Genomic DNA, 13,684 nt, shown 5'->3' with positions numbered 1-13,684 from the left:
TATCTCACCCGCGCGCACAGTGGCTCATTTATGCGGGTGTCTGGTCCCCATAATAAAAGGCCAGTGTTCCAGTCGCGGGGAAAAGAGGAGGACCATTCAGAGTGATTTGATTTTGTTCGGGCCCAAAGTGTCAGCGGGCACTTTGGGGACGCTTCTCGAGAGTTTAGCGCGGAGATGTCCTCTCGTGCACGCGGGACGAGATTAAGAGCGGAAAAACGCACCTTTGCGCTGATGATGGAGTTGTTGTGGTAGAAGCAGCAAAGAGCCGCAGTCAGGCTCTTCAGGTTACATCGCTGGGACATTTTGAGGCACTTTTTACTCCGGTGTCAGGAAAGTGACGCGTCCATCCGGTGGGTCCCCGCACTTGTTAATACAGACTTCCACTGACTGAAGTGAAGGTCCCATTTGAAGCGGACTTAATAGCGAGCGTGCCCGAACTCATCGACCTCCAAGTCCATTCATCACGGCGTCCACCGACTCCCTCCTCCGCAGTCCCCTGCGGAGTGAGCCGCCCGCCACTCTGCCTTGTTGCGTCCCCGCTCATCATTTTCCATAACTCCACCCCGAGCTCCAAATGAGAACGAGTCACGTGGTCCGCTAAGGACCAATCACATCCAGAAGAGTCGGGAGTGGCCCAAAGGCAAACGCTGCCTCCCTTTTTCTCATCACGGGTGATGCCGGATGGAGAAGTCAATACACAAATGATTCCCTCACCTACTCTGCATACCACTGGTGTTCTACATTCACGTTCTTAACCCCTTAAATGCGAAAAAGACTTCAGTCGTACATAAGAATAAAAATTCGGAGGAAGTATAGAGCTGATGCACTTCTATTTTAACTCTAGTCCAAAAAAGGGGACCAAGTCGGGTAAGTAGACTATAAATAGGTCATCTAAAAATAGATACGTGGAAGCTCTACTGGATGAAGGAAGGCAGGTATATCTATATAGGTCACAGGTGCCGAACTCCAGTCCTCGAGGGCCGGTATCCTCCATGTTTTCAAACTTTTTCCCTCAAAAACACCTGATTCAAACGATTGGGATCATTTTGAAGCTCCTGCAGAGCTTGCTAATAAGCTATTCATTTGAATCAGGTGTGTTGGGGAGAGAAAACTGGAAAACATTCAGGATGCCGGCCCTCGCGGACTGGAGTTTGACATCTATGATATCGGTAGATGGTTTATATAATAAGGAATGTATGAAGTAAGGAAGGGAATGTGAATGTAAATAGGTAGACAGGAAGGAAGGTGTAAGTAAGTAAGTAGAAAGGAAGGAAGGCATGTGTATCCATGAACGGACTCCTTGAACACACATTTGCTTAACCGTTGGTAAAAACCAGCAGATAAGCCTCACTGGAATATAAGCCGCAGGGCTCAAATCATGACGAAAAAGTCGCGGCTTATAGTCCGAAAAATACGGGAAATAGGTAGATGAAAATGAAGGACGGAAAGGAGCCGTATATAAAAAGACGGGGGCAGGTAAATAGGATGGAATGGAGGAAGGAAAGGAAATAAATGGATCAATACTGAGATTAGGATTGGTAGATGGGGAATGAACTGATAAAGTAAGCTTCTTCTTCTGTATCTTTTGTGTGTTTACAGTTGAAAAAGGTTGATCATGTTGACATTGAGTTATGCTATTGACAGTTTTTATTTGAGTAATTGTTATTACTTTGAGTATTACTATGTTGTGATTGAAAACATTTTAAAATATGTCATTAATTGAGGGTGCGCCTTATAATCCTGTGCGCCTTATATGTGGAAAAAGTTATATGTCATTAATTGAGGGTGCGCCTTATAATTTGGTGCGCCTTATAAGTGGAAAAAGTTATCAAATATGTCATTAATTGAGGGTGCGCCTTATAATTCGGTGCGCCTTATAAGTGGAAAAAGTTTCCAAATATGTCATTAATTGAGGGTGCGCCTTATAATCCGGTGCGCCTTATAAGTGGAAAAAGTTATCAAATATGTCGTTAATTGAGGGTGCGCCTTATAATCCGGTGCGCCTTATAGTGCGGAAAATACGGTACGTAAACAGGTAGGAAGGAATTGAATTTGTTTCAGTTTTGCGGGTACGGTTGACCCCTTTTTTCCCTGCACGTCATAAAAACGCGATCTCTCAGCCCATCGCGCGGCATCAAGATAACGCGAAGAAATGTCGCCAGCCGGGCCCTCCCTTATCTCAATAGCGTGCCGGTGTAAACCGAGTAAAACGCACGCGGGGGCGACACCCCGCCCCAAAGCAGTTAAAGGACATTTCTGCCACGGGGAATAAAGGCCAGTAATTACAGTGCGGGCTCCCGGAGGATCCGCGGAGGAAACGCATGTCCAATCTTCCCCGGAGCGACACGTACAGCGTCGCCGACCGCACTGGCCCCAAATCACCAGCTAGCGTAAACGTCCGCCTTAAAATACACCCGTCCGTCATTTCAGGAATGCTCGGCAAAACAACAAGGGGGCGGGAGTCTTTTCCAAGCTTCCGCGACTCGATCTCCGACTGTGTTTCGATTCGTGACTGTTTTTTTTGCGACGCGGGCTAAAATAAGGCGAAAGAAAGCACACGACGTCAATTTTATAGACGATAAAAACGGAGAAGATTGTAGTTTTTGAAAAGGGCACGCTGTCATTAGACTGGCTTTATTTTGAGGACGCCGAGGAGTAATGCAGTCAAACAATACATGGGTCGCATGTGAAAAGTTTCACGTGAAAAAGTTCACGTTAAAAAATACACACGCGATGTAACTACTCAGGGATGGACAAACCATCAATTTGTCATTTTAAAAATTCAAAGATTTGATGTGTGTGTGTATGAGTATATATGTATATATATATATATATATATATATGTACTGTATGTGTGTATGCGTGAGTGTGCGCGTGTGTGTATATGGATGTATCTGTTTGCTGAGGTAAGAATTTCACTGTGTGGTTTTGTACATTGACAATAATTCTCGACTATATATATATTATATATATATGTGTGTGTATATATATATATATATATATATATATATATATATATGTATATATGTGTGTGTGTGTGTGCACGTGTGTGTGTGTGTATATTATATATATAGATACTAATCTTTTATGTGTGTATATATGTACATATACAGTACACACACACATATATATACATATATATGTATACATATATATATATACATATATATATATATATATATATATATATATATATATATATATATATATATATATATATATAATGTGTGTGTGTGTGTGTAGATATATGTGTGTAGATATGTATCTTTTATGTATATGTATATATGCAGTACACACACACATATATATATATATATATATATATATAATGTGTGTGTGTATGCGTATATATATATATATATATATATATATATATATATATATATGTGTGTGTATATATATGTATATATACAGTACACACATATGTTTTTATATATATATATATATATATATATATATATATATATATATATATATATATATATATATATATATATGTGTGTATACATACACACAAAAAGGATTTTTTAAGATCAGATTTGATGTTTTTGCCATATCTCCCAGCCCTACACTATACTTAACCCGTAAAGGTTTGACCCAATTGTTGCTATTGCTCGTCCAACTAAACGTTCCGTCTTTGCATAGTAGAAGTCAAATGATGAGCGAAGGGAGTTGAAAGTCGAGAACGCGTTTCTCGACCTTGGGATCAAAGTAGAGCTACGAGACTTCGTAAACAAGCAAAAAAAGGCTGAGCTGTCAATTTTGACTGGAGTAGTAGCGAGGTTGCGTGTCCCGCTTCCCGATAAACAACCCCGTCGATCGATTGGTCGCCATTCACACGAACACACCCCCGCAGCGGGCTCGCTGGAGCGTAAAGCTGCTCGATTCTTGTTAGCGGACCTGATGCTGACCTCACATTTCTAATATTTCACTTGTCATACCAATTAATGACCACCAGGTGGCATTAAAAAAAACTGTACTATAGCGTTGAGTTAAAGGGCTCAAATTGGGGGTGTCTACCTGGCTATTGCTGCAAATGCAATGAAAGAAACATTGAATGTTGTTAAAGCGGCAGTGTTCCGCACACTTTGTGTATGAAGGGAAGCCAAGACCACACACAGAAGAGGATTGTTTGGAGAAAGTTCTCTCTTCGGGCAAAGGGAACTCGCTGCTTTTACTTCAAAGTAGGGCTGGGTAATACGGCCCAAAAATAGCCCTGATGTCATTTTCAGTCAACAGAAAGTGGAAAAAAAGAGTTTTGATTGTGAAAGTTAACAAATGAACACATTCAATCCCAAAGACGTAATTTTACGTTTTTAAGAGTTCAAACATTTAATCCCCAGTCAACCCAAATTGGAAAAATTTTACGAGTATTAATTGTGAAAAGTAATTTAGTTACCAAATTCTCATTCTATCCCACAGACGTAATTTTACAGCTTAAAAATGGATTACCACTTTTCAACGTTATTTTCAAAATATATTCTTGAAGAAGATTTTTTTTCAAAGTCTCGTGCACAGTGGATATTCATGGAAGTGTGGAGCAGTTTGGTGATACGGTATCGCTAGTGCTTGCAGAGTTGACTCAAAGTTTAGATGTTCTGTTTTTTGTTTTGTTTATTTTCTTCTTGGCATGCATGGAAAATAAGGACTACTTTTCTTAAAAATACCTTACAGGTGACTTGCTAAAAACAATTAAAAAACAAGAAGTCTATTTATTTATTCGTTCATTTGCATCTTAATGCACCAAATACACATTTTGTTGAAAAATAAAATATATTGTGTTCAACCATAGGGTTAGGGTTAGGGTTAGGTGGGTTAGGGTTGAGGGTGGCACTGTGACACTGTGATATTTTTGGCTCAAGATTATCGACTCAAATATCCCGATTCCTCCTGTGCACTTTTGACCTTCTGAGCGGAAATAAGTACCTGTTGGGCTTTTCATTCCCCGCGAGGCAAAGACAAACACACCTGCAATTGCGGCCGACGGCTTCACTTTCACGCCTATTATATTATAGCGCGCGGTCAGCTGCCGACTCTCGCCGCCGGTCCCGATTTGACCGACAAAACGGCACAGAAATGTTTGCGCGCGCGCCAAAGACAATGTTTGCTTTTCACACTGAGGTGTTAGCATCCAAACGTACGTGCTAACAGATGGGAGAAAAGCAACACATGGAGTGGAAGAAATGATGCAAACAAAATGGCACAAAAACTCCAATTGGACGTCCGCAAGCGTGTTTGTGAGCGATGAGATTTGGTTCTTGGAACTTTAACGCTGCTTATAACAGGATTTTATGAGACTTACAAAAAAAAAAAATCAGAACTCCATATTGATGCATTTCTATCATGTTTACCTTGCTGGTCTTTTCAGTGCAATAATTTGGAAAAATTTTGGAGAAAATATAAAAGCTGCCAAAATGTGCCTGATGAGGTTCTGGCCCGATACCAGGGATACAGTATGCTTTTGATATCGGGTTATTTGATATCAATATCTGGTCACCGTACGAGCCCATCCCTAATTTTATTCAATGTATATTACTATTATCGTTATCGCTATTATCATTATTGTTATTCAATTTCACAGTGTCTTTTAAGCTGGGTTTATTTGTCTTGTTTTTTTTTTCTCACCTTGATTTAACCCAGGGGTGTCAAACTCATTTTTATTATGGGCCACATTGTAGTTCTAGTTTCTGTCAGAGGGCCGGTATGACTGTGAAGTCAAATCTTTTTTAAATGCTTTTGTAAAACACGCACCAAGTTTTGAAATCAGAGGCCGGCAAAAACTGATTGTGAATTAAAAAATGATTGTATTTTCTCCACAGATTTTTAAAAGTTAAAGACAACTTGCAAATTTGCTATTTTAGCCAGAAACTTGAAGTCAAATCAGCATTTCGCGGGCCACAAAAAATGATGTGGAGGGCCGGATCTGGCCCCCGGGCCTTGAGTTTGACACCTGTGATTTAACCTGTTGTTTGCCTGTAAAGTTTTACATGAGGGAGGCATTTCTGTGGTTTCAAAGTCCTACAAACCCCAGTGACTCATACTGCATGCGCTAACACAGTTCTCAAAGGGAAAGTCTTTGTTTTTGCCATGTCAAGTGTAAATGCAATTAATAAAGGATTAGCATCATTTTTTTTCTTTCAGGAACTTAGATGCACTTGCTTATTTTTTTCAGTTTTGGACCAACATGTAATCTGTATAAGCGCAATAAAACGTACAGTAGTTAACAGTTGTTTAAAGTGGATTTATATTGTTTTATTATTTTGTAAATGTTAAAAGGATACAGTTTTAGTAAATACATTAAAATACAATAAAAATGGCATTATTTTTTTTCAGTTTTAGACTAACATGTAACCTGCCGCAAAAACATAGATAACAGTTGTTGAAAGTTGATTTATACTGCTTTTTTTTTTCTTAATGTTAAAAAGGATACGGGTTTAAAGTATGCTCATGCAATTTTTACAAATTATAATCTTTTTTTATAGTCAGCGTGGCGAGTTTTCTCTTTATTTGGATGGGGGCTTTGCAAAATATAATTCAGGAAATTCAGAAAAAAAGTCTAATCTTAGGTCTGGACTATTTGTCTATTTTGTTATGTTTGTACAGTCAGAATAAATATGGATTGCGTCTTTTTTTTTCTTCTTTCAGGCATTTTGAGGCACTTGCTTATTTTTTTTTCAGATTTGGACGAACATGTAACCTGTATAAGTGCTATAAATGGTTGTTTAAAGTTGATTGATAGAGCTCTTTTCTTAATGTCAAAAAAGATATAGTTTTAGGAATACTCCTGCAATATTTATAAAATAATCTTATTTATAGTCGGCGTGGCAAGTGTTGGGGAGGATTTTCTTCCCCTGGGGGGGGGGCTTTGGAAAATATAAGGAGATTGTGGGGAAAAAAAATCTAATCTTAGCTCTGCACTGTATGTTTTTTTTTTTGTTATCTTTGCGCAGACAAAGAGAGGATAACATAAACGAAACGGCGTCGATTTGGCGATCAGGAAAACGTAACAATCTTGACAGCGACAATTTTCTGACCTTGACGTAGTCCACGGCGGCATCCAAAGCGGCGCCGGGCTCCCTGGGGAACACAGAGAGAGAAAAGGCCCGGTTGAGTGAGCACATCTTGTCCTGCCGTTTGCCACCAACAAACTGTCCTTGTTCTCTAAAAAGCACTCGGGACTGCCGCTGGGGATCTTGCTCATTCGCTCATTCGCTCATCCATCTTGGCGAAAATAGCAAAAAAAAAAAAAAAAATGCTAGCGGAGTTGCGTCAAGGAAGGCAGACGGCGGCTGATTACAAGGGAAGGCAAAAAAAAGTTCATACTGAGCTGATTCTCAAGTCTCTCCTTCCCACTCCCTCACTTTCTCTCCTCCCCATCCTCGCACGCCCGCCCTTGTGAGTCCACTGACAATTTCACACGCAAGTTACGGCACACACAGATGCCTCTTGATTATTTTTTTTTTTTTTTCCCTTTCTCGTGGCATCAGCTTGTTACGCGCTTTGAAATGTCAAATATGTTTGCGCTCTGAACAAGTTCTCCAAGGAGGCTTACGGCCCAAAAGAGGTCATTAGCTGAAAATCCTGCGCGACTTGAACGAGGTTGTCGGTGAAAGTCCTCTAAGCTCCCGCCGGCGTTCCCATGGGAATATTAGCATAGGCCGCGACTTAACAAACCAAACATGCTCAGCTGTAAAACCCTCTCAGCTTTAAAATATGGGATTTTGTTACGTAAAGGAACAGAAGGCCGCATTCACAATTTATGATCATTTTTCACATCGCCTCAGCACTCGATTTCATTTCTTTGCAGAAAACAGCAGCGGTGTCCAAACTGTGGCACGGGGGCCATTTGCGGACCGCCATATGCTAAAAATACATTTCGACAAGGTGCAAATTATGGAAATCCCTTTGATTTTTTTATGATACCATAAAAGAATCAACTGAAAAAAAATACGAGGGAGCTGAAATTTCCAGCAGATGATTAAAACATGTAAAATTTCAAAATGCAACCATTCTGACATTTCTATGTTGTTACAGCTGGACGTGCGAGATTTTGTGAACAAAAAAAATCATTGTCCAAATTTTGGACCATATAAAACCATTATAATTGCAATGTTTGAGATGCATTTTAGTAGGATTTATTTCATTGATTTTCTTGCAATTTTTGCAACATTCCATTCCATATGTCAGCAAACAGAAAATTCTTCTGACTTGTGTTTCCACCTCAAGACAGTAGGTGGTGGTAGAGACCAGTTAATGACTATGTCGTAAAGTGTCATCATCAATTCATTTTTCAATTTTTGTGGGTGTTAAAAAATGTAACCTCCATATGTAAGGATAGAACTAATGCCACTGAACAATTTGAGTGGTTGAAGGGAAAAAATAAGTCCTAGTGTCCTCATTTGAGGACAATTTTATACATTAAGACTTTTACATCTCCTTTTATTTCTTGTCTGATTCTGGGTTCAAATTCTGCTCCTCATATATTTACAATCTTTAAACCTTTCTTACAATGCTCAAAAAAATGTACATGTACAGTACATATGGATTTAACTAGTGCGGGAAACATAAAAAAAAACCTGCATAATTATATATGCACTCTGGAGCTTTCTCACAAGCGCTGTTCCGTAGCAGCGCCACAAGTGGGCTGAGCCAAGCATGTTTGCTTGTGCATATCATTTTTAATGCTGGAACTGCATATCATCATTATCACATAGAGTGGATGTCATGTGATAGTGTGACACCCCACATGCCGGCTCTGCCCAAAAGGAAAATGCTTACTTTTCATACAGTACAACACTTAGACAACACAGATTTTAGTATTTAAATAAATAAATAAACACAATTAAAGCATAATTTTAAGATGAATCCAATAATCCACTCCTCCACAACTCCCAAAAGTAGTTCTAGTTTTTCAGTTGATCCATATTTTTTTTATTTTTAAATGGTATTAATACGCGTTACAATTTGATCATAATTATAAGTGAAGCGTGTTGTACCTGATCGATCTTTATCCGCTTTTAGGAAACATTCGTAGAGTGCCAACATGCTAATGTAGCCATGACAACCTATGGAAAGGTTTTTATTTTTAATTTAAATTCACTTACTTTAACATGAATGAACCCTAGCCATAAACTTTGAAATCCATGTCGTGCTAGCTGGGTGGCGGTCCAGCGTTCATGTTAGCTAACTCCTTCCGTGCTAAAGCATCGATGAGTTACAACAATGGCTGCTTTTTTGTTTGTTTGTTTGTGCTAGTGCTGCTGTCAAAGGGTGTTTTTTTTTCACTTAGTAAACTTTTGAAATCAGCCCTGTCGCTTATGTAGTACTAGCTAGCTAGTGGTTCAACGTCCGTGTTTGCTAACTCGTTCTGTGCTGACACTGCAAAGTGATGACAAAGAGAGCTTTAAAAAATAAATAAATTGATGTTTCAATCCCCCCATGTCGCTCGTATCGTACTAGCTAGTTCGTGGTCCAGTGTCCATGTTTGCTAACTTGGTGCGTGCTAGCGCTGCGAAGTAACATGAAAAGGGATTTTTTTTTTGTTTTTAGTAAATTTTTGAATCCATCCATGTCGCTCATGTTGTACTAGCTAGCTAGTGGTCCAGTTTACATGTTTGCAAACTTACTCTGTGGTAGCGCTGCGAAGTAACGTCAAAAGAGTGTTTTTTTTGTTTTTAATATATTTTTGAATCCATCCATGTCGCTGATATTGTACTAGCTAGCTAGTGGTCCAGCATCCATGTTTGCTAACTTGCTCCGTGCTAGCGCTGGAAAGAAACGCCAAAGTGTGTTTTCAGTGTTTTGTAAAATGTTGTACTAGCTAGCTAGTGGTCCAGTTTACATGTTTGCAAACTTACTCTGTGGTAGCGCTGCGAAGTAACGTCAAAAGAGTGTTTTTTTTGTTTTTAATATATTTTTGAATCCATCCATGTCGCTGATATTGTACTAGCTAGCTAGTGGTCCAGCACCCATGTTTGCTAACTTGCTCCGTGCTAGCGCTGGAAAGAAACGTCAGAGTGTGTTTTCAGTGGTTTGTAAATTTTTGAATCCACGTTGTTCATGTCATATTAGCTAGCTAGCAGTATAGCGTAGAGATATTGTGTGGTTTTTGGCTCATGTTGTAGTCGTTAGGTGACATTTTTGACCCATTGTTCATCACAAGGCTAAGCCAATGAGCGCGATTGCTGGCCCACAATTTTAGCTCACTGTTTAGTCAAAGTTTATCGTACATAATGTTTTGAATTACGCTAACTTTATGTCGGAAAACGACGAGGCTTGGTTTCTTGTAAACGGCAATGTGGGAAGCATCTCATTGCAAAATGCCACACAATCCTGACCACACATGAGAGTGATTTATTTTGGTTGCGACCTCACTGGATGTCCCCAAACATCGGCCGCAGATGCCACCTTGCCCTTTGGAAGCATTCCCTTGACTTCATTCACAACAACATGCATGTAAATATTTTTCAGGTAGATTAATTATCTGGGGGGGTTGATCTGATACAGAATACGTTTGAAAATGCAAGCAAAGCAAGTTAAAAAACGGACGTGAAGTGCGGTTGGAATGCAGAGGCCAAACACCGGCCCTCCAGTCTGCACAAACTAACCACAGCTAACTTTGACTTTTTTTTTTTTTCTTTCGGTTTGTTTTGCTGAAACAGCATCGGATACTTTCTGCTTCTATGACCACCAGACCGATCTTACACAAAGACACGTGGAACAGCAGTATATATATATATATATATATAAAAAAAAAAAAAGAAAGTCCAAAGTGGCCAGGGGAGGCTGCTCTCATCTCACCGCAGTCTTTTCCTGGCTTCTGTTGTTCTTTTGCTTTCCCGCATGACTTTTAGCATCACCACATGTGGTGGACTATACCATGGGAGGACACCATGTGAGGTTTTGCGTGGGAGTGTTTGGGGAGTGGTGAAGGAACTTTGGAATGACGAATTACCGGTAGGCGGCCACTAGATGGCAGTATTAAATAAATACCATGCGAGTCAGAAAGCGGACTAAGATTGGCTGCAGATGCATCACTCAAAAATGGCCACTGCATTTGCTGTAGAGATGCCTCCCAATGCAAAAATACAATTTGCACATTTTTTCCTCCATCTTGTTTGAGTTAAAAAAGTTTCATGCTGAGGCTAATTGAAAACAAACTAGAATGAAGGAATGAGTGAGAATTTAAACACGTAATTTTGTTGATTTAGAACAATATTTCATGCTCAAATAATTTCTTTAACCTTCCTAGGAAAGAAGTGCCTATACATAATTATTATGCATAAAAATTGAATAAGTATACCTAAAACCGTATTCTACGGTGGCCCTGAATTATACAAACAAAAAAATAAAGGTAATCGTAAACAAAAAAATGCCTTACAAAAGAGAGGCACACAAGAAAAATAAGCAAACAAGAAAAAGGAAACATGCAAGAAAAATGAAGCATACAAGATAAAGGAAACACAAGAAAAAAGTAGTAAACAAAACAGGACACATGCAAGAAAAATGAAACAAAAAGAAACAAGCAAGAAAAAAAGCAAACAAAAGCGAAAAACTCCTTTTTTGTTTGCTTCCTTTTTCTTGTTTGTGTCATTTTTCTAGTTTATGCATTTTTTTCTTGTGTGCTCTTTTTTTTTGCTTATTTTTTTGTTTGTGTGAATTGCAATTCAGGTTTAACATTAACAAAAGACAAAAGCAACATAAATCAACTACTAAATGCTCCCACGTGCCTGAAATGAGAAAAAAGTCATTTCTTTTTTAAAGTAGGGACAATTTGACTGACTGATCAGTTTTATATTGAAAACAAATCATACACAACAACAATAAATACCAATAAATGCAAATTGAACAGAAACATTAACACAGGAGCCCCAAAATCTTAAACTTTTCAACCTGAAGCAAAGGGAATAAAACATTGTGCTGATTTTTTTTTCCAAAATAACAATCAATGTGATTTATATAAAAAAAGTAGACAATTTCAAAAGTTTCAAACTTCCGCACAGACTTTGACAATGAGAACGCCACTGCACCACCTAGTGCCACGGATGCGCAATTACACACCCTACTATTTGAGAACGATCCATTTAAGAGAACAAACAGCGCATATGTCAACCACTCCCTCCGTCTGCTGCCTTTCACCTCATCCTCGCTTGGTGGTCCGTGAAAGTGCTCGCCGGGGTCAACAGAAACACCAACTGACCAATCGGGAGCTCGGGCAACATAAGGTCAGGGGGTCAAAGCTCAACTGATAGGCCGAGCAATGGAAAGTCAAGATGGACCGCCTGCATAGCGATGACATACACTCCCTTATCTTTTTATAGAAAACCAATTAGCGAGACATTTCAAATCGGCGAGTAAATTCAGAGGAATTCGGAGCATTTGGTCGCGCTGCGACCGCACTCGCGTTTTCATTCGCTAAACAAGGCTTTGTTGTTAAATTGTATGCAGATTGTTAAGAGCATTTTGTTTTTGTTAGAAAGCAAACAAAAAACATATGAAAACAAACAAAAGACGTTTCAAAAACTCATTATTCATCAGATAGGCTGTAAAAAAGTTGCGCTTGGCACCCAACCTGTTGTGTTGCTAAATTAATAAGGTACATATTACTATAGCTAGCTATTGTGTTCGCTAACTGTTTATCATGCTAGCCTGGAGGGATTACTTAGCTATAAGTAATCGCCCCAAACCTTGAAGATTGAAAACCCGATTGAAACGCTCTTCCACTAGATGGCAGCATATGCAACAAATATTTTTAGCTTTTTATACCATTTACACAAAAATAGAAGTCACGGCTTTGTGATAAACTTAACAGGCGCATATTTATTTATGTATCTGATTTATTATCACTGTGTGCATTTCTGAGAGGAGAGAATCATTATTTCAGTGTTTTTATGTTACGCTTTGCCATTAGATTTTGATTTGTTTTGTTTTTTTTAACCCTTGTGGCATAATTATGTTACAAATTATGGGAATTCCTTTAACTTTTTATGATATCATAAAACAATCAATGGGGAAAAAATTACAAGGGAGCTGAAATTTCCAGCAGATGATTAAAACGTGTGAAATTTCAAAATGCAACGATTCTGAAATTTCTATGTGATTGCAGCTGCACATGCGAGATTTTGTGTACAAAAATAATCATTGTCCAAATTTTGGACCATTTAAAACCATTATAATTACAATGTTTGAGATGCATTTTAATGACATTTATGACATTGATTTTTCTGCAATTTTTGCAACATTCCGTTGTGCGGCGGTCAAAATATGAAGATAAAAAAATTATTTTTTGACTCGTTTTTCACCCCAAGACAGTAGGTGGTGGTAGAGACCAGTTAACAGCTGTGTCTTAACGTGTCAAGACAGACCATAAAAATGTTTTTTTTTTTTTGTGACATCATTTTTGGGGCTCTTTTGTGTAAAAACGAGCGGAAAAAAATACATGTATTCCAATTTGTGATGACTATGAAAACGTGGACATTTTTACTTGGTAAGAGAGGAATATTATTGACTTTTGCAGGCACCTGCACGGATCGAAGGTGAGCCGGACTCATTGTCCAGCTGTATGTCATCAGTATATGAAATGAATCCCGCGCCGAGCCAGAAAGATGGAGCACGCAGACAAAGACTTCACAGTAATCTGCGATCTGTTCTGCCACACCCTGACCTACAAAGGTAAGCCAGATGC

The 13,684-nt window shown here is 38.9% G+C and overlaps 2 protein-coding genes across 4 annotated transcripts in view; one reads left to right on the top strand and one right to left on the bottom strand.

Annotated features, from left to right (window-relative positions):
- hps3 (HPS3 biogenesis of lysosomal organelles complex 2 subunit 1) overlaps positions 1 to 13,684 on the top strand; it is a 60,915-nt gene that overhangs the window by 12,358 nt on the left and 34,873 nt on the right. The window contains exon 4 of the mRNA XM_088425183.1: positions 13,517 to 13,671. The gene's annotated coding sequence lies outside the window, so the exon portion shown is untranslated. The remainder of the gene's footprint in view (positions 1 to 13,516; positions 13,672 to 13,684) is intronic.
- bcar3 (BCAR3 adaptor protein, NSP family member) overlaps positions 1 to 13,684 on the bottom strand; it is a 52,821-nt gene that overhangs the window by 17,874 nt on the left and 21,263 nt on the right. For 2 of the 3 annotated variants that reach the window (XM_088425187.1, XM_088425188.1), the window contains one exon: positions 7,035 to 7,077. In XM_088425187.1, coding sequence (XP_088281313.1) covers positions 7,035 to 7,077 — 43 coding nt within the window. Of the gene's footprint in view, positions 1 to 221; positions 518 to 7,034; positions 7,078 to 13,684 lie in introns of those variants that run through there. The other variant, XM_088425189.1, reaches the window with a different exon arrangement.

This window comes from Hippichthys cyanospilos, chromosome 10 (assembly GCF_059441005.1).
Source record: "Hippichthys cyanospilos isolate Australia breed blue-spotted pipefish chromosome 10, RoL_Hcya_1.0, whole genome shotgun sequence".
In the NCBI taxonomy this organism is placed as follows: domain Eukaryota; kingdom Metazoa; phylum Chordata; class Actinopteri; order Syngnathiformes; family Syngnathidae; genus Hippichthys; species Hippichthys cyanospilos.
Note: the sequence above shows the minus strand (reverse complement) of the source record. Positions and strands in the feature narration are given on the sequence as shown.